This window comes from Vanellus vanellus (genome assembly GCF_965231255.1).
Source record: "Vanellus vanellus genome assembly, chromosome: 6".
NCBI lineage: Eukaryota > Metazoa > Chordata > Aves > Charadriiformes > Charadriidae > Vanellus > Vanellus vanellus.
Window position 1 is genome coordinate 34,978,233 of NC_138911.1, and position 21,039 is coordinate 34,999,271.

The following is a 21,039-nucleotide window of genomic DNA, read 5'->3' on the forward strand; positions in this document are numbered from 1 at the left end:
AATGTTGGGAATTTCTGCAGCAGAAAAACAGAAGAGAAAAGGGATTTCTGACTCCCAGTTCAAGGAAAGCATGTCAATTTAGGACTGGGTAACCTCTTTGGGCAAAAAATAAGAATTCAACTGAATCTTTGCCCATCCCCAGATACATGCCTTTATTGAGATTTGCAAAAAATTTAAGAAGCCCACATCACTTTCACCTTATGACATCCCACCCTTATTCCCCCAAAACCACACTTACCTCTAGCACAAGGTGTATAAGAGGGGAAAGGGGATGATCTTGTGAGCTCACTCCCATATCCACTGCAAAATAGCTTGTGAAGATGAACAGGAGTACCCATTAGCCACTGCCAGCCATTTGTGAGATAAACTGAAGAAGTCATTAACTGTTACTCATCACTAGTGTAGGCTGGTGTTTGAATCTGGCTTAGATACACCCACGCTCTAATGAAAAGAATTAGTCTTACGAGTCTTGTGGGGTAACCCTCTTCTATGGCAAGAGTTGCAAAAGGACAAAACTATCAACACCTTTTTTTTTTTTTTTTTTTTATTTTGAATCTCTTAAGCACTCTGTTATTTAACATGGCTGGTTTTTAAAACAATTTAAACCATGTTTCAGAAATCTTAGCTTCCGCTCTATTTCAGAAACATGCAATGAACTCTGGAATGTAAGAACTGAGAAAATCCCAGCAGTAATAATGTTCAGTAATTTAACTCATCTATCATTTCAGTCATGAGTCTTTTTATTCAGTAAGTATCTTCCTAGTAACCAAAAGTCAACCAACCAGGAATCAAACTTCACTATTTCTGTCCTCTTAGAAGTCCACATTGTGTGTGTACTTATCTGCCTGTACATTTCCTTCTTACTGATAACACTGAATACCTACATCTCACTTTGAAAAGGCAATAATATGCAAGAAGAAGCCAACTCTTCTCTCTCCTGCAAACTGTAGAGAACCTCAGACACAATAAAAGAATCACTAGTTCTGCTGTGCACTATTCAATTAGTATTTGGAAAGGTCACAGTGATAGAATCCATATGAATTTGCCATGTACTCATATGCAACAAAGCTTTTAAGAAATACAGCAGTAATAGGTTACGCTGATGGAGCGTTACGTATACTGATCCTCTGGCTATCAGCCACTCATTCTCCTTCTAGCTGAGCAAGGCACAGGAATAATAGAGGCTAACATAACTTCAGATTTAGAAACTGGGGTCATGGAACAGGAATTTTTTCCATATCCAAACCTTCCTTTATCAAACTACTATCTGGGTTTAGAACAAAATGACAGGAAAGTGATTTTCATCATATGATTATTAATAGCATAGGCTGACTGAACCAGAGCAGATATTAATACTATAGAGTATGAGGTACTAAGAACACACATTGGCAGTTTTATCAAGTCCTGTGATTACGTGGCCAGCAGCAACTACAGTTAGCTGTACCACATCAAGAACAAAATTGCTAGCACCTTCTCTCCAAAGGGAGATCTTTCAAGGCTCAATGAAAGTGGACTATGACAAACTGATCTCAGCGAACCGTAAGAAATTGTTTATTTGTAGAAGAAAAGATAGACTTTTAAAATCTAGTGAAAGTTTAAATGTCAATAATAAATAATCAACATTAAATTATGCATCTCACTACTAATTTGGGTTTTCTCATTACAAAATAATTGGGAAAAGGAATATATGCACGAAGTGACAAGAAGCTAAAATATCTGTGAATAATCTAAATTAAGGTTAAAAAGTAATTGTTTTCTTGTCTGTAACTGATAAGACTTTCATGCCTGAGTGTGACAATAATCATTTTGGTTTTCTATTCTGGTATTTATACTGCGTTAACATTTTGCTAAAGCTTCACTGCTCCACGTGGTAGCAATTAGCAGAAGCAGGCAAAGGACCAGTCATAATCCTAAGAATAACTGCTGAAGCCAGCTTCTTTCCAAGACTCTTCCAGTTTCTTTCCAAGACTCTTCCAGTTTCTTTCCACTTAGTAGCTGGAAGAGCTCCTACACAGCAGGAAAGGAGCAAATGAGAAATTCTCTGCTCTTCAATAAGTATTAGCTCTAATGATCAACTATTTTAATAGTGAGTCATTTTACTATTCTGGTGCGCTTATGTCAAAAGGACTAACTCACTCAATTTTTGATACACCTTAAATCCAAACTAGTGTTTGCCCTCTAGTTATCATTTCTTTAAGCTGCCTTCACAGAGAAGTCTTCCTAACGTGTCTATACATTTTTTTTTTTAATTTTCTCTGTATTAAGCTTTTATTAAACTCTTTGTAATAGACCATGACCAGAAAAAAATGACACATAAAGAGCAAGAATTGCATAATTATGGGCCTGACAATGTTTTCAAGATTATTTTGCCTTAAACTGATGTTTAATTTTGTTCAGTTTCCTATTATCTGCTGTGAGGAGATGTTTTAATGGAAACTATTTTTAGAAATGCCTAAAAGGGAAAAAAATTCCAAAAGTTCCAAATTGAAAATTTCATTAAGCAGAAGTACAATGGCAGGCATATTTTCTCCCTCAGTTATAGAAAGGACTGCAAGATCTACCTACTGTTGCGGCTACACTGCTAATAGGAGCCAAGCCAGTTAATTTAAACTAACAGAGAGACGTCCATATCAGATGTGGTCCCTACAGTGAAAACACGGCTAAAAGGCATCAGTCATGCCTAGAGGAGGAGAAGCCTTCTCTTCACCCTGATAAAAAGTAAATTATAATCATATTGTTCTTCTGGGCATATTTGTGAAAGTATTTGGGATCATTTGTCCACCCACAGGATATGCTGAGTCTTCTTCCAACTTCCATTCTTAAACTGCCTTGGAATAAAAAAATCAATTGCAAAATTTAAGATAAAAAACAAGATTTACTGGCTCATTACTGTGGCATTGCTTCTCATTCTATGAAACATTCAAATCCCTTACTGCTGTTTACTACTGTTTTCTTCTTTTCAACAGAGATAGCAAATATTTCATACGTGTTTGAAAGACAGAAAACAGAACTTCTACTTGCTATTTGAAAGTATTAAGGAAAGCTAAAATAAAGTAAATAAGAGTTGATTCTTAAATGGGCAAAAATACTCAACTGCATAACAGGAGCTCTATTAGTATTATCTTTAGGATATGGTGATCAGATGACTTTACACAGAAGGTTAATACATTAGTTAAATAATTTAAAAGATATTTGCCCCAGCATCCTCAGCCAACGTTATGAGCATTTTGCATTTTGAAAAATGAGACAGAGATGCAATTCATGCAATCCTTTTGGATGCAGGAAGCAAAATTGCTTATTTATTAATTTCAGGATCCATTTGATTCAAACTATCTCCTCATGTAACATAAACAGAACATAAAGCTAGAATCTAGTTTGGCCTTCCACACAGGATAACTCATTAAGCGTCATCCATGACTTCTGTAAGGAGTACAAGATAACTTGAGCTTTATAAGACACCTCTCCCACAATCAATCGCTTCGGATTTGACAGGATTAAAACAGAGAATACAGCTCTTCTTTAGGGAATTTGCTTGTGTGATTTATCTCTCATTGTTAAACAAACAAACCAACCCAAACACATAAAAACCTTCCATTATGATGATTTTCTTATTAGACTTTTCTGGCTTGAGCTTCCTATAACCAGCTATTGTTACAACTCTCTTTAGCAGAGTAAGCAAGCCGTTGATACCTTACATTATTATTTTGCAAAGAAAATACGGTATTTTAATAATAGTAATATGTTATATACTTTACATTATTATTTCTTAAAGAAAGTACAGGTAAAAAACAAGTTATTTCCTAATGTTCTTTATGATAAACTAAGCAGATGGGAGTTGTGTAACTCTCACAGAAAGCATCTCTCCTGACCATCATATATTTTTTTGACCTTTTTCTATATCGGCTGTGACATTTGAAACTTTTTAAAAAGGGAATGTCAGAAAAAAATTGCAGCTTTCCATTTTAGACACAACAATCCCATATACAGAGACAAAAGTATCTTCTGTATTCCTATTCCTTTTGTTCCCCCACCACCTTCGTACTTGTCTATGTGGGGACATCTAGACAGAAACAAGTTGAGACACACGTGTTCTTTCAATCCAGTATCTCAGCTGGATACACAGACAAAGAAACACATTCAAAACTGCTGTTTCTGTAGCAGATTATCAAGAATTCACCAAGCCCTTTTATTTATCAAAATTAGCATTCTTCAGAATGCCCCCCTGCATACATTTCTTCCTTCCTTTGTTTGGTTTTTCTTTGGTTGGGGGTTTGGTGTGGGCTGAGGGGCATCTTGTCTTTTTTTATGTAACCTCTGATATTCTAGTAAACGGAGCTGAAATCAGGCTTCCTTCCCTCTCACATTTCTCACTATAGCTGTCCTGGCAGCTCACAGGTGTTTCCATGCAGTGACTGCAGCTGATGATAGCACAACCAAGCTCTTCAGTGACGCTGGCGTGTTACCAAGTTTTCCTAAGAAAGTCAAACAAGAGAGGAGAGAGTGCGCTTTTTAGCACTTCATAAGTCAGCTAAATCAGTTTGGAATTTCCCAAGACACAGGTACTTCTGTAACCTTATGGTGTACTGTGTAGTGCAGATAATCTGCATACTGCCTCTTCTCAAAGAAACTGGTAATAGTTGTTTAGTGAAAAATGTTCTGCAACTAAATATATCAATTCTGCTATAATAATATGCCTTGCAAATACAGGATTTAAAATCTAATTATAGATTTTTTAATTAAATAAGGCACACAAACATGTTTGGATTTTTATGACACCGAGTACAGTGTTTCAAATAATAAATTTTATTGAAAAATTAAAGCAGACTGGATAAAGACCTAATCATATAAGCTAGGAACTGTCTGAGGGACTAAGAAAAATGGAACGGTACCTTATAGAGTTGCTGGTAAATTTCTAATAGAGTAGCACAGAATTTGGAAGGAGTCTGTCACAGACCCGTCTGTTCCATTTAAGCATATTTGTTGCCTACACGCACCTGGCAAGATTTCATAATTCAGACCCTTTAGGAGCAAGCTGGGTTGGAAACATAATTTTCTAAGAAATATGGAGAACAATATTTCTCAAAAGATCTGATGGCAAGTTACAGGATCAGACATCATACATACACAGCGCACTTCATTTTACAATAGATACACAGAAATCAAACCTAACAGGGAACAAGACCTCCATTAAGAGATACGGAAAACTACAGTCTTAAAATAGACTATGAAAATAAATGCTATAAAAGGTTATTAAATCAGAGGGTGCCTTGAATATTGAAGGTTGAAAAATGAAACAACAGCCTGGGTAATTAAAGGTTGTACAGTTTCATAGTATTCCTACCACAAAATGACTAATGCCCAATGTGAGATGACGATTTCATTCCTCCTCACTATGGAGCCATCCTGAAGTGAGTTTGTAAAAAGAAAATGAGTTTCTTTTGGCCCAGCGACAACACAAAGGTGTTTTTGGTACAGCACTAAGAAGAATTGAATACTGCTGAATAAGAACAGAATCACGGAATTTTCAGAGTTGGACGGGACCTCTAGAGGTCATCTAGTCCAACTCCCAAGTAGTCCTATATCCACAATGAACAATACTAGAAATCCCGCTGCTCTGGAAAGGCGCTATTTAAACCAGGGAGGACAAAAAACCCTACATATTATTTCTAGTTTAAATTACTGCCTATTAAATGGAAGTTGTTATGGGAAACGTCTCAGTGGATTTGGGTTAATCTGGGCGGAACACATGTTGCTGTGAGAATATGGCTATAGCATGACATATCCTGTTGTGTCACAAGCATCTTCATTAACAAAGCTGAAGGGAAAGCAAACAAACAGACAGGACACATGAAAACTACAAATAAGAGAGATTAGAAGGGTGTTCAACAGTACTTGGGACAAAGAAACAGAAGGATACAGACATTGAAATAGTCTGTAGAAATAAAATGGAATTTGCAGAAAAGCTCACACTAAATTCTTAGGAGAAGCCTGGGCATCAGCAATAGTGAAAGATACCTTAGGGAATGGGAAAATCCAGGTGATAGAAAATTTGCAATTGGTAATGTTTATAAAAATGCTGGTGCAATTTTGAATTGAACATACAAAGACTTTGTATTACAGCAGAATAGAGAATTTCTTCTCTCCAGACATGGCTTTTGTGTGGCCAGCTTTGGACTATTTTGTTCATTCTGAGCATGCTTTTTTCAGAAAAAAGCTGACAAATAGGAGGGAGCTCCAGAGAACAACGATTTCTTTTAATGGACTAGAGAACTTTGATGAAAGAATAAACCAATACGCATATATTGTCAGACTAAATGAAAACAAGTATGTGTCTAAATACATTTAAAAACAGTCTATAAATACTGAAGAATATAATCAGCAAGAACCAAAAGGAGCATTCGCAATTTTTCCAGAGCATTGGAAAAGGATGAAGACTGTAAGGAAACATCTGTCTGGTTTTACATGATGGAAAAGAGCTCTTCTATGCTTCTTCCAAAGTCATATCTTAAAATTTCAGGGCTGACAACTATCTGCAGTGTGGCTGAACTATTTGTGAATACACATAGCGACACAGTTCAAGGATGTCTAGCATCAGCTGAGGCACAATAAGTTGACTTGTATCACTAGTGTTTAAGTACATAAAATTAGTCTCATAGGGGGGCAAACGACTTGCAAGCCACACTAGAGACAAAGGATAAGAAAACAGCTAGAAGACTCTGTTAGGGGCAGACAAGTGAATTTTTTGGATATACAATTTTGCAAAAAAATAAATGCAAAAATAGAGAAGACAGAAAACTGCGCAGAGCACCTGTATACATGAGGTTTTTCCTTTCTCCCTTGCATTGACCAATAGCAATAGAGAAAATACATTTCTGTATCAAAAAATAAGTAATGATATCTAAAAATGCTGCCACATTATTTAAATATTTTCACAAAAGATAATGTTTATTATCATTAGCATTCTGTGAGAACTGTCTGCAGCTCAAGTATTGTAGTTCCAAGGAAAAATGTTTGCATCTGGAAATACAAAACCAAAGTTCCCTAAATAACTTAACTTTAACCATCTGTCCAGAAAGAAACACTTTCTAAGTCAAGAAGCAGACTGTATTAGCATTTCCAGTATGGACTTAAACACTACCACCATAAATTATAAGCAAAATAAGATGGTAAAAAAAAAAAAAAGTGGTTCTATCTACAAAATTAAGCCTCCACTTTGGCTTTACTCCAAATGATAACTACCATCAACTGCCGTAATAGATGAAGAACTGCAGTATCCGCTAGTAACATCTACAAGACAGTTTCCTTCAAGTTCAGCCATCCATTGGGTGAATTTTGTGTTATAAATATCCACATGCATTTGATCACTTCTAGTCACATAGAAAAGAAGGCGAAGGATATTCACACTACTTAATTCAATTGACCCTCAACCCTCAAAATGTGTATCATCGTAACAAATTCAAAAGCTTCTGCCCACCCACTGACTAGACTGAGGCTATAAATTTAGGCACCAGAGATAGGTAAGGAAAATCGGATATTGTGAACACCCGTAAAATCATCTATTCGATTATAAGAAAAAAAGTCATTACGCATCATTGAAACAACTGCAATAACCTGGTATGATTCCAATAGTGTTCAAAAGGCAAAATGAGTGGGGAAACTGAGTAATTTTCTTTGAAAGATTCATAAATTTCTGAAGTTTCAAGAAGTTATTTTTAATAGATACATTATGCTAGGCACTTAATTTCAATTTAATCAATAATTACAAAATTCAATTAACAATTCTTTGGGCTGTAAATACTCTCAGGAACTAGCATTATCTTGTACAGTACAATAGTAATTATGTATGTATGCTCAGAAAAGAAAGCAGAAAAACATGTTTTCTAATCGAAAGTACAGGAGGATTAAGGAGAATCAGGACTGAATCATTCCAGCTAAAATATGACCTGAGGGACTATTCTCCCGCCTCTCAGGAAAAATGCTGAAATGTCTTCCAGTATCAGAGTCAATTATTGCCAGTTTTAAAATCATGTCTTAAAGATGACATCTCAATAGCACAATGCCACGATCACATAATTTCATTACCGGTTCAGTAATGAGAGGAGAGCATTTTGGATGAACACCATACAAGGAAGAGATTAAAACCATTTCCTATATCAATGCAAGTTTTCCTGAAGGCTTGCTATACACATTTCATGTGGACATAATGAATTTCCCATTTTGAATTGGTTCTCTCATTGACCCAAAAGACATAAAATATGGGGCCAAAGCTTCTGTTTCTTCATTTTTTTTGTTATGACACAACTGGCAAACTCATTTTTTTCCCTTAAAAACATTTGTTTGGATGAATGATCAAATAAATCCTATCACAAGAACAAACCTGATCATTGCCACTTTGTAATAAAAACTGGAATTCAATCTCTCCACTGTGATTTAAGTTTAGTCTTGCAAGTTATTCCAACGTAGATGAGTGAAAAGTGACTAAATACAGTCCTGTATAAATTCTTTTTAAGTATGGGAATAATTCGACGGTCAGAACAGTTAATTCTGTTATAACCAACTGAAGTCTTGCACATCTATTATGCTTAAAGACAATGCATTTTTACTCAGTACAAATTATTAATGATTTTTATATCAATGTGTTTTTATTATATAGTCTAGAGACACTTCAACAACTCAGATAATTTTTAAAATGGCTCTCTGTAACATCAAAACTAATCAAACAAATCATTACCATCTGTCTTAAATAATTAGTTTGAGTAACAGCAATGAAGCAATGTAAGGAAAACACTAGGTGTTTATATGCAGAGTTCTCACTTGTTTATTTCTTGTCCCAAATGCTGCTTGAGAATCTGTGGCTAATTTTTGGCACTGGCTGCAATGCCTCCTCTGGTACTATTGCTTAGGCTCGACCCTGCATAAAGGTAATAAATCAGGAAAACTGAAGCAGAAATTCAGCCCTCCTTTTACACAATGCAGAGAATACAACCTTCAAAACCATCAAATTAGTTTGCAAGTAAGGGACCAATACAACCAACACACTTCTCACTTTTGTGTTGCTTTAGCACAGTGAATCACCTGCAAACTGAGTTTCACTAGCTAGCACGCTGTGGTCATCTTATACTGTTCCCATTTTCTGATACACAGACCCTTAGGTTTTAGTTACTTAAGGTTTCTAGTATATAATCTAAAAACATGAGAAGTAACAGAAGTAATGTACAGGAGCATTTTCTTTACATGTTTGTTTAGTCACACAAATGTTATACAATAAATTAAAAAAAAATTTTTTTAGATTCCTAATGGAAAAAAGTTAAACTGCAGCCATGGTTGACAGAACACATTTGTACGTAAAAAGCATTGTAGGCATGTTATAATGAAACCAAATCAACTCTAAGTTGAAAAGTCTAAGCAACTGAAAACTTACATGAGTACTTAAAAGAAATCTAAGTATGCTAAATCATGGAAATAAACACTTCAGGCCCTCAATCTTAATTCTGCCCTTTAGTGAACCTAAGCAAACCAAAGAAAGTATGTGATTTTAAAAGTTGATATTAATCTAATTTGGAACCGTAAATACCAAAATACTTCAATAGCAGTCACACAGTCATTTCATGTTACAACCCCTGGCCATGAGGATATTAGGTTAGGTTTCCTTCTTTTTTCTCCTTACCTTAGCTCCTTACAAGCAGAATGTAACCAGATTTCCGGTGCAACATTTACTGGTGCAGGTTACCTCCATCTCTGTGCCTGTTTAGCTTTTTTTTGACAATGTGGTGTCAAGCAAAGCAAGAGCGGTTTTGCACAGAATTTTTCCCCCTACTATCTGCCTCTCACACTCTAATCTATAACGCAGCAGTTGTCAATGCAGTAGCCTGCAAGGGAGAGTTAAAGGATCACTCTTATCCCACTTTTCCTTGTGCAGGACACAACAAAAGCCACGCAAGTTTTTGCTTAGCAGTGTTGTACTGCAGTGCTAAGGAAAATTATGCCAAAAAGCCGTTAGAATTTTGTTTTGTAAGGGGACTGGAACTATACCACATTTTAGTTCGAAAATTGTTTTGGGTCAGAACCCAAGGTCAGAGTAATTCTCTTGTGTTATGTTCCCTATTGCTTTTTCTGCTTCCAAGTTATGTATCACCTGACCTGTCCGGAGATAATGCAAAGTAAAGTTACAGAGGAAATTTAAAAAAAAAATCACCCTCCTCCCCAGACTCACACATTTCTACACTAAAGGGCAGATTTTTCTTATTCCGGGACTATCTCACCTCTGGAGTGACATCTCGTGGTGCAAACCCTGTTCCTCCAGTTGTTAAAATCAAATTAAGTTCCTTTTCATCACACCAATCTATCAGCGTCTCCTGAAAGAGAATATGAATCCTGTCAGATTTTACAAGTAATACGCGGGATACAGTTATCTCAGAAAACACCCAAAGACTTGAATTGTCTTAAAAACAGAGACACACACAACAAGTACAGGGAATTGTAAAATCACTCATGGCTTTTTATACAAAGCTTTTAAACCAGTATTTATAACCAACATATGACAGAGTAATTCAAGTATCCACCATAATATTTTTGGAAATGGAAACTGAAATTCTGTTCTCCATCTCTTGACCTGAAATGGAAAACAAGAATTCACAGTTATTCATTTATATCAGTTTATTTTGATTTTGAGATATAAATATAATGCTTTGACATGTTAATAGAGTATGTGCATTTAATTCAGATTACATAGTTATTACAGTAAATTTGGTCTCTCTGCTCCACTTTTTAATAGCCTGAAAAAGGCAAGAACCACATATTTGTAAGCTTATCTAAGTAAAAGATGCAATAATACACGTGACGCAGCAACACACAAGATTCTCTATAATCACCTTTTCTACATTCCCTACAACATCTCAATAGGACTGTGTATACCAATTCCAAGGCTGGCCTAAGAACGTTTAATAATCTGCCATGTAAATTCAACAACTTACAATACTGGAGAACTCATGATACTAGAGAAGTGTTTGATTTGCATTCATATTTTTAAAATACTTTAAACTAGTTTTCAAATGGTAATAAAAATGTAACAGAAGCAGAAAATTTATTTCGCCTCAATATGATTATGTCACTTATCCTTCATTCCCTACTGTGGGTTAGGACAGCAACAGAATGTCTGCTTGGAGCTCAACATCAGCTGTGTTGCATGAAATAAACTCCTGTGTTATACAGGAAAGTATCCATCTGAAGAAATCAGATTGATTACTTAGCTATGCTTATTCTAGCAAAGAAACCTCATTCTTTGAAAAAGTTTAGGGCACATTTATGTTTCTGGAGTATTATATTGGGGGGGAACAAACTGTTTTGGTGACTCTTGGCTAGAAGCTTACTATTTATCATAATATTAGATCTGAGCAATACACCGATTTAAAAAGCTTAAAAATATGGTTGATGGTCATAAAACTGTCCAGAACATTTTAAAAAGTATTAGCAATTTAGATTAATCCTCAGGTGTATGTTCTGTAAGCTCAGCACTGCTATGTACAAGCAAGCTCATATACAGACTATTCCAAATTGCAGGTAGAATAAACGTGTCTGCCTGCAAGCCCCATCACGCAAATGTATCCAAGGATTACTCAAAGAAGTGGCAAAGCCAAAGGTCTTTATTTCTCCTTTCTTTACTCACTCCTTCCACTTCCCCTTTTGCATTATCTCTTGTCTTTATTAAAGCAGCACTCTACTTAGGTGGGTGGTAAATTACCAGAAGTTTCTGGTTATATGAACATTTCAAATAACCTTGAGAAAAGAACACACAGAATGTCTTAGATCTGCACATAAATGAACCACTACGCCTGACTTTTGACTCACGTTTTGAAAAAACGTGAATTACAGTAGAAAAACGCATTTTAAGTCTTAAAATTGTTTGTTTCAATAACATAGATATGTATCAGAAAAATTATTTAAAAGAGGTGGCATCTTCTGTATTTTATCATCTAGAAAAATATTTGTCTTGACTTTGAACAGCTACAAATTTCAGAGAATACTTGAGAGAAGTTCAGTGTAAAAATGCTGTTTGGCAAAGTTAGAGCTTAATATTGGACGGATTTTTAAAATTATTATCATAAAGAAAAGTTTGTCTGTATAAAACAGGAGGGAGATATTTTGTGCTGTGTTTTTTTTTGAAGCATTTATCTTTAAATAAAATAAAACCCGCTAAATTCCAACTGGTTTTATAGAGAAAATAAATCCTTCCTCTGTTCTCATTTTGCTACAGTTCAATAATACTCCACTTAACAGGGACAAAAATATTGTGTGATAGCCTACAAAAAGCAAAAGAAATCAGTGCACACCCTAACTCTTCAAATAAACTAAGCAATAATTAAATGTGTATTACTGCTATTCTGTCAGTGTAGTTAGGCACACATAATTCTCTATCAAGTTCTAGTTATTGTTCTATATAGTTCAATTTCTATATATAAACAAAAGCTTTCAGTAAGAAGACCTTTGACTTCGAGGTAGTGAGTTTGGCTTGCATTGTATTTGAGAAGTGTAAATTGTACCACTTAGACCTTTTAAAACCATGGAAAAATACCCAAGACTTATATTCAGCTTCTTTACTTTCTCTCTAGCCCCCCAAACTGTATTCCACAAAATGTTCTCATCGACATTTTCAGTATGTAAAAAAGGAACCACCAGCCCCATCAGTTGAGGACAAAAGGCTCCCCATGTATTTACTTTGCTGTTGCCAGCAGTCCAGCTAGATTCTCCACTGGCTTTGCACGGACCTGAATTTGCTGTGTCTTCAGATGACACTTCCTCTAGGCCAGGGACCTGATATTTGGCTTTACTGGTGCTACATAAACAAAATTATTATATAACATTTCAATCGGAGAAAATGTCATTAAATAATTTTTGTGCATCTTTCTCCTCTTCTATTGCTTCATTGATGGTAAGCTTTCAAGATAAAATGAGACTAGGTGAACTTGTTATGTAAATCACTGTCACTCCATTCAAGTCAATGGAATTATGCTGATAGATACAAAATACAGTATCTGGCTCTGAAAACAGTACTGTAAAATTACTACCAAATTTTAAAAAGCCAGAACAAAACCACAGACATCCAGAAAACCCCCAACAAACCAAACCTACCAATAAATAGCTTAATATTTTTAACAATTAATATCCTAAAACGAGCTTTATTGGTTATTTTCTAGTGTCAAGGTACACAAGGAGGAATGAAGTCATTACAGTCAGTTCCTCTAGACACGTTTTTACTTCAACAGCACCAAACTGTGATTCTAACCTGCTCAGATTTCACTGAAGTCATAGAATAATTATAATAATTATATTCTTCTGTTGCCCGGAAATAAAATGTCAGCCCAGTTATCTCCTTAAGCTTTGAATTAGATCTGGTGCGCTGTCCTGTCTGCCTATTTCTTTGTGTTCAATCTTTTAAATACATTTAAACTTCTCTCATTTAAATAAGTAAGAAATCCTTGGGTCCAGCATACAATTTATTTCCATCTCTTGCTCCAAATATTTTTGGTTCAATCAGCCCCCTCTCTCTTCCAGCTTGGAACTACTTGTTGGGACTTCCTATGCACTGCTCAATCTTGAAACTATTTCAGCTAAAACACTGCTTATCAAAAATCTTGTTTATGATCTGTTTGAATTTTCTCATGACCCATGTTGATTTCACCAGTGCAGAAATATCTTGCCTCATTTTTTCTCTGAGTTCTTAGTCTCCCACATGTAAATTCATTGATTTTAAGGCCAATGAAGATCATTAACTCATGGAAAGAATGCCTGCCACATGTGCCACAGTGCAGAGATCCTACGTTTACTGCAGATACATGCTTGCCAATTCATGCAGGCACCGTCACATTAAGACACACTAAGTCCAAAAGCTGTACAGCTGTATCCTTGTGGCACCACACCTAAGCTAGCGCTACCTGACGTTTCACTCAGTGAATGGCTATAACACTTATATATTTCCTTCTGTGGAGGTAACTTAAGCATCTCAATGTCCAAGATGCAAAACTGCCATTAGTCTAAGTTGCAATGGGCAAGTCACAGAATTTTGGTCAGTTTCTTCCGTATTTAAAATAAATTCTAGGACTCGAGCATCTCTTCACTAAACCACCCAGCCTTAATCTGGAGAATTCAAGACAGAGAAAATACATCATAATTTAATTTGGCAGGGTTTTCCAGCAGCTATTAACGTTCATCATTAAGTATTTGTTGTGTTTCTAGTAACTGTTTTTTACTAATCATTTCTGTGGGATAATGCCGCCCCCTCCCTATTCCTCCCCCCCCCCCCCCCCCCAATACATAAGAAACCTGCTCACAAAATGCACAATGGCAATAGTTCGCAAAGCGGGGTATTTTGTAACTTCATTAATGTACCATCCTCTAATCTCTGCAAGTAAGTGAACAGGAGAAACAAATAGGGATTCCTTTCTGGAATGAAAGGAATGAAAGGAACAGTTCCCTAATTATTGGCAATAACTGAGGTTTGTGGGTTACTTATTAAATTTTTGCAGTCTCTTGCAATAAAGACTTATTACAATCATGTGCACTCTGTTTCTGTCCTTGATTGCTGCTTCACTTAAATAATGGAGTAGAAGAGTTTTGTATGTGTAATGAATTATTTCCTTTTCAGCACGACAGAGGCATCCATTTATTGACACAATATTATGAAGCATGCTGTTAGGAGTTTGAACTCCAGAAAGCTTGCAAGCCTCTTCCCATCCTCTTACTACTACTGTACGCTGCTCTTCCACATAGATACTGAAAATATGAGTAATGCCCTTAACTGGAGCAGAACTACTACAAAGCACACAAAAACGGTCACCGTGGACCAGCCTAAATGCCTACACAGAAGAGCTGAGATCTTGAGGACTGTTTCTTTCCTACAATGCTACAGTCCTATGGTATTTCTTGTCTTTATTTTTGTCTATTTTTGATGTCACTTTGCTAAAAGAGTGTGATAACAGTCCCACGTGTTTATGCTTCTGAAATTATTAGAATACATTTCTTCAAACGAATATTATGGTGCTTATTCCTGGGATTAACATGTATACCTTTTTTCTTATATAATATAAGGATTTTAAAAATAATTTTCAGTACATACACATACTTTTCATACAACTTAACCATTGGAATATGTCTACATGTACACTGTTACCATTTAAAACATTCATTAGGAAAGAATAGAGAAATGCTAAAACCAGGAAGGTTTTAATAAAGAATCCATGCAGAATTCTTCCATTCTATATTCAGTATTGAAACTGGTTAAGTAATTCCGTAGTTAACGGAAATGTTTGGTATTTTGGCACACACTAAATTTTTCTAGCACAGTGCAAACTTGAAGTTATTTTGTCTTATATGCACCACTAATCACATTTAAAATATGTTAATATTTGATTGAAAATGCTGAACAAATATCAATGTTAAATATGAAATTTATGAAACAATAGACATTTATTTACATTGGACTTTTAAACAGAAGTAAGTTAGTATAAGTTGTTTTACAGACATGCACACTATCCAGAAGTTCTCAAAACAACTTTATGTGACTGAAAAGATGACTGTGGCTTCTGGGAAAAACTACTGATAGTGGTTATTGTGTTCTGCAGCACAGATCTTCTCAAAACTACAAGCTTTGTAAAATTATATAACTTCCATATTTGCAAATAAATCTTGATTACTCTAGGACAGTATGTTTCAAAATGCAAGGAAAAACCGTGTAACAATGTTCTTAATGCTATAATGATAACTTTCCTCAGCAATCCATGTCAAATAAGATAAATTGTTGTATAAAAAGCCACGTTAAATATCAATATCATATTCTTTCACACCGTGTGGTCTCATGCTAAAAGAGCTAAAAGGGTGTCACATCATTTTCATTTATGATTACCTAACAACATCATAATGAAGAAATTATAGTGAAGAAGCATATGGAAAAATATATTAAAGAAGAGAAAGTCTGCATAGTTGTAGATTTGCTAAGAAAACTGGGTGTCATTTTGACCACTGAGTTTCAGGAATACAGGAACTGGTACACTAAGATCTCATAACAACCTTTACTTAGTCATGTGGCTTGAACTACTCCAGACTCCAGCTCACTAAAGATTAACCCCGATACTATGGCATGAGAGAGCATACATAACTGCATGAATCAGAAATTCACGTCACAGCACACAAATACAAAGCAGGAAAAAAGAAAATGAAACGGTAGAAGTAACCCGATTGTTCCTCATTGTTGTATTACTTAGGAGTTTGAACCTTCTCTATTCAGCTGACAGTAGCTTGTCTATTAATTTAAAAGGGAAAATCAAGTACCAAGGACCATGCAAGAACATGAATACCCATAAAGCAAAGGCACTGAAAGAAAGATAAAGAGCTGAGTTGAACATTCAGTTTGAAAAAGAGGGAAGGCCTTAAAAACATTAATCTATTCTTGGAATTAATTTCATATTTTTTGCCCTATTTCTCGTGAAGGCTTTATTTCTTATGCTCACAATCTTTCTCTTACTGCTTGAAAGCTTCACTGAAATGTAGAGGCATGAAGATATTCTTACGTGTGGTGCAACAACTTTGCAAGCAATCAATTACAGAATGATTTAAGAATATGAGAAAACTAAATACTAAAACACCGTGAATATACGCTCCATGTTTTCTATTACCTCCACCCCTTTTTTCCTTTCCCCCCAACTAAGGCAGAAAGTAAGAGAAATGTTAGGATTATGTTCAGTGTAATCACTGTAGTCAAGAGACAATGAAATGCAAGTACGTATCTCAATGTGTCTAAATAGACCTTTTAATCTTTTGATATTTTACTGAACATAGTAGTCTTTTAAAGATTCTGCAGATATATATGTGCGGTTTTCAGCATCACAGTAATTTTGCATTGTTGTTTTTCTAAATACTAAGCTAATGCATTAAGAGAAGTCATAAAAATGCAACTATTTTACTGAAATGCAAAACTAAAGGAAGAAAGTAATAAAAATGTCTCCATAAATGGCTTACTTCTTAAATGGAAATTTAATTATAGTCATTTTCCATTTGAAATAAATTGCAGCTATCAAATATTTGAAGGTTCTACATACCTATGCAGCCTGTAACGTAACCTTTTTTAAAAAAGTACTTCACATCTTCTAAAAGCTACCATTCATCATAATTATCCCTAAACCAGGAGAAAAACCAGTAGACACTAAAGTGCAACGTTCAGAGTTCATCTGTGCAAATGAGTAGGGAAAGTCAAGCAGTGAGATGTGCAACACTGAAGTGTTTGCTGATCACACCACCGCAACTGGGAGTGCCAACACTGAAGCAGTCTGTTTTTTAAGGGCTGAAACTGGCAAAAAAAATTTCTATCACACTGGAGAAAGGTAAAGACAGTATAGGCCATGTACAAGATTGACTCCACAAAATAGAAGTGCAGTTTTAAATGTCTTGTGTGGATTTCCTCTCAGAAAGACAAAGGAGGGATTCTTAATTTAAGCTAACTACCCTGACATACTAGTCTCAGTATAAACAAGAAAAATTGTGATTTTATTGTATGATTTAACAAATTGAATTAAACCTACAAAGGGGTGTAGATCAGATACAAACAATGAGTCTATATGTGCAGCAAGGCACAAGACTTGCTTCCTTCTGTATGAAAATCTGTTCCCATCTACTGCTGGTACCACTGGTATCCTCCTAGAGTGCATGCTGAGGTCTTGAAATCACGGCTACTCACTGGAAAGGATCAGTCACTCCAGAGTAAGTTTTCCTCAGATGCCTGGAGGAAAGGATGGAACTTAAAGCTGCCAGAAGAGTCAGAATTAGATATTTTCCAAACATGTCTGTTTCTTGAAGCAACTTTCCTGTCCATTCTGAATTTGGCAGATGTATACGTGTATGGGCATATATGCACACATGCTCATCTGTACATAATAGAAGTTTACTAGCAAAAGCATCAAAGTTCAATGTATCTCATTTCTGTCATGTAAAATACCTCTTTCTACAATATAATCATAGAATCCTAGAATTTTTGAGGTTGGAAGGGACCTTTAAGATCATAAAGTCCAACCATTAACCTAGCCTGACAAAAACCACTTCTAAACCATGTCCCCAAGTACCACATCTACCCTTTTTTTAAACACCTCCAGGGATGGAGAATCCACCACCTCCCTGGGCAGCCTATTACAATGTTTAATAACCCTTTCAGTGAAAAAATGTTTCCTAATATCCAATCTAAACCTCCCCTGACATAACTTGAACCCATTTCCTCTCATCCTATCACTTGTCACCAGGGAGAAGAGGTCAGCCCCCACCTCACTACAACCTCCTTTCTGGTAGTTGTAGAGGGTGATAAGGTTTCCCCTCAGCCTCCTTTTCTCCAGGCTAAACAATCCCAGTTTTCTCAGTCGTTCCTCATAAGACTTGTCCTCCAGACCCCTCACCAGCTTTGTAGCCCTTCTCTGGACACACTCCAACACCTCAATGTCCTTCTTGTAGTGAGGGGCCCAAAACTGAACACAGTACTCGAGGTGGGGCCTCAACAGTGCCAAATACAGGGCTATTATCGCTTCCCTAGTCCTGCTGACCACACTATTCCTGATACAGGCCAGGATGCCGTTAGCCCTCTTGGCCACCTGGGCACACTGCTGGCTCATATTCAGCTGGCCGGCCGGCTGAACATGAGTCCGTCAGATTACTTACTGAAAGAAATATTACAGTAATTATAAAAATTCTATGCTTTTCTTAAGAATTTATTTGAAACCAATTAAAAATTAAATAAAAGAAAAATGTAATGCCTCCTTGCCAGTATTACTTTTCCCAGTTGAGAATCTTGACATCTAATATATATTCCTCCAATTATTCCTACAAAAAGGCAAGCTAAAATAGCAATTGTAATGAAAAGGAAAAAAAACATAAAGCCAACTAAATTAATCCAATACTGATCACCAATAATAGATAAACAGAAATTTTTTTCTCTTATTTTTTTTTTAAGTAAAGCAGCACTTCAAAGACCTGTTATCACAAAATATAAATGCTTGGGTTTGGAGCCATAAACTTCAGATTCATTGTGCAGAACCAGATGGCTTTTTCCACATTTTCTTCCCCTTTGCATACATTGATGTTCACCTAAGGTTGTTTAAAAGACTATTTACTTTGGGTTTTCTTCTCAGAATGTGAAAAGGCAACTTGATATTACACACAAATCAGTAACTTTCTAAAACTAGAGTTCTTTAAAATATTTTATCTATGTGAATCCACATCTACAGCATGTGTATCTTATGCATCACAGATCAGAACTTTCACTGACCTTTGCTGGCTGTAACTAAACCCAGATAAGCTATGTCTCAATCTCACTGAAAACACAGAAACGGCAAAGCCACAGAAAAAACTGTAAAATTCTTTGAGCTGCCAAGACAACACCAACTGCTTAAACTCTAAGAAATTGGTAAAAGCATGTGCACCATATAGACAAAGGCAATATATCTCAGAGAACTTCAAGTATAAACACGTAAGAATCATATTCCGATAATAGCCCTCAACTCACATAACCTGCACTTCTTAGAAACTATAATTGAAAATAACCACTTGCAGAGCTTTCATGTATGTATTTGCATGCAGAGACAACTACATCTCTAGTTTAAGCCAGGTTATACCCTGTGTCTACTCGTTCTCTTTAATGGGCAGGAAGTGCAGTGGATTAAAAAATGACTACAAGGCTTCTGTGATTAAAAAAAACCAACCACATGAGGAACCCAGCTGTGGAAAAAGTGTTTAAATCCAAATGTTTGCTTTTCTGTAACTATGAAGTTTTAAAAAACAATACAATTGTAAAAATATAATTGATTCTTACAGATCCCAGTTCAGTTTCTAGCTTCATTTTCTAATAGTAAATACAATCTTACATGTTCCTTCATATGCTTAGCTACAATTGTGTGAGACATTGTTTCCTTTTACTTTTTAAATAATATTACAACTTACGTAATTTCAATTTTTGGTGTAGCTCTCAACAGAAATCACAAATTGAACAGAGTAAAAATATTCAGATATCTAAAAAAGGTTTGTATGGTGGGGGGGGAGGAGAAGACAAAAGATGAAATCATTAGAGAGACAGGGAGCTACTCAGTGTACTGCAGTTTCTGGTACAAATTCCCCCAAGTGTATCATCCATAGAATCATTGAATGGAATTGTTTAAAAAATAAAATCTACTGCTTTACCTGTGAAAATACAGTAAAGAAAATTTACCTACCAACGAACGGCTGCTGTACTTTGAGACATTTAGTCCATACATATACTCTAAGAGTGGGTGGGCTGGTGGCCTGCCCTGGAGTGTCCCGGGAGGGGCGCTCCAGCTCCTCCCCTCTTCCTGCTTGAGGCATGACATACAGTTCCTCTTAAATGCACAATCAAACCTGAAAGAGATTCAGAAAGAGGGGAAAGGCAGGTAGGAGACTAATGTACATGCAGACTATACCTCTCAAAGAACACCAGTTACTGACCAGTAACCTTTCTTCTTTGAGTCTGCATGTACATTGCCGCAACGACTCACTCTGAACGGTTACCTTTGCCTTTTACCAGCCAGGAGAAGGCCTGAGGACTCCCACAAACAACAGCAGCATCACTCTCCACTGAAGGCTGAAACAGCCCTGGATACTATTAGACCAACATAATGCCGGGCCAAAGCAAAGACAGAACTCCAGGCGGCCTTACGGCAAATGTCCAAACACCATACAATACAGGCACTAAGTTTGCCCAGAGATCTAATAGAATTTGCTTTGGCCATGGGGGAGTAAGTTCCTCGAGTGTGCACACAGCCAGAAAGCCACCTGAACAGTCGTTGTATGAAGTCAGCTGAACTTTTGGATATTCCCACAGTGCAACAAGCGACGAAACAAACTAAAAGACTTGGACCTGTGAAGAGAAATTAGGAAGTCCTTATGAAATCAAGAATGTGCAGTATAAAATTCAATAAAAGAAGCGTTAAGACCTGGAAATGAATACTGGAGGACTAACTGCCTAGCTAGTCTGGAACTTTGGCACCACTTCAAGAA

At 36.1% G+C, this 21,039-nt stretch overlaps 1 protein-coding gene across 2 annotated transcripts in view; it reads right to left on the reverse strand.

Moving 5' to 3' along the window:
- GPHN (gephyrin) overlaps window positions 1-21,039 on the reverse strand; it is a gene marked incomplete at its 5' end in the record, with an annotated part of 319,581 nt that overhangs the window by 136,550 nt on the left and 161,992 nt on the right. For both annotated transcript variants that reach the window (XM_082485919.1, XM_082485920.1), the window contains one exon: window positions 10,263-10,355. In XM_082485919.1, coding sequence (XP_082342045.1) covers window positions 10,263-10,355 — 93 coding nt within the window. The remainder of the gene's footprint in view (window positions 1-10,262; window positions 10,356-21,039) is intronic.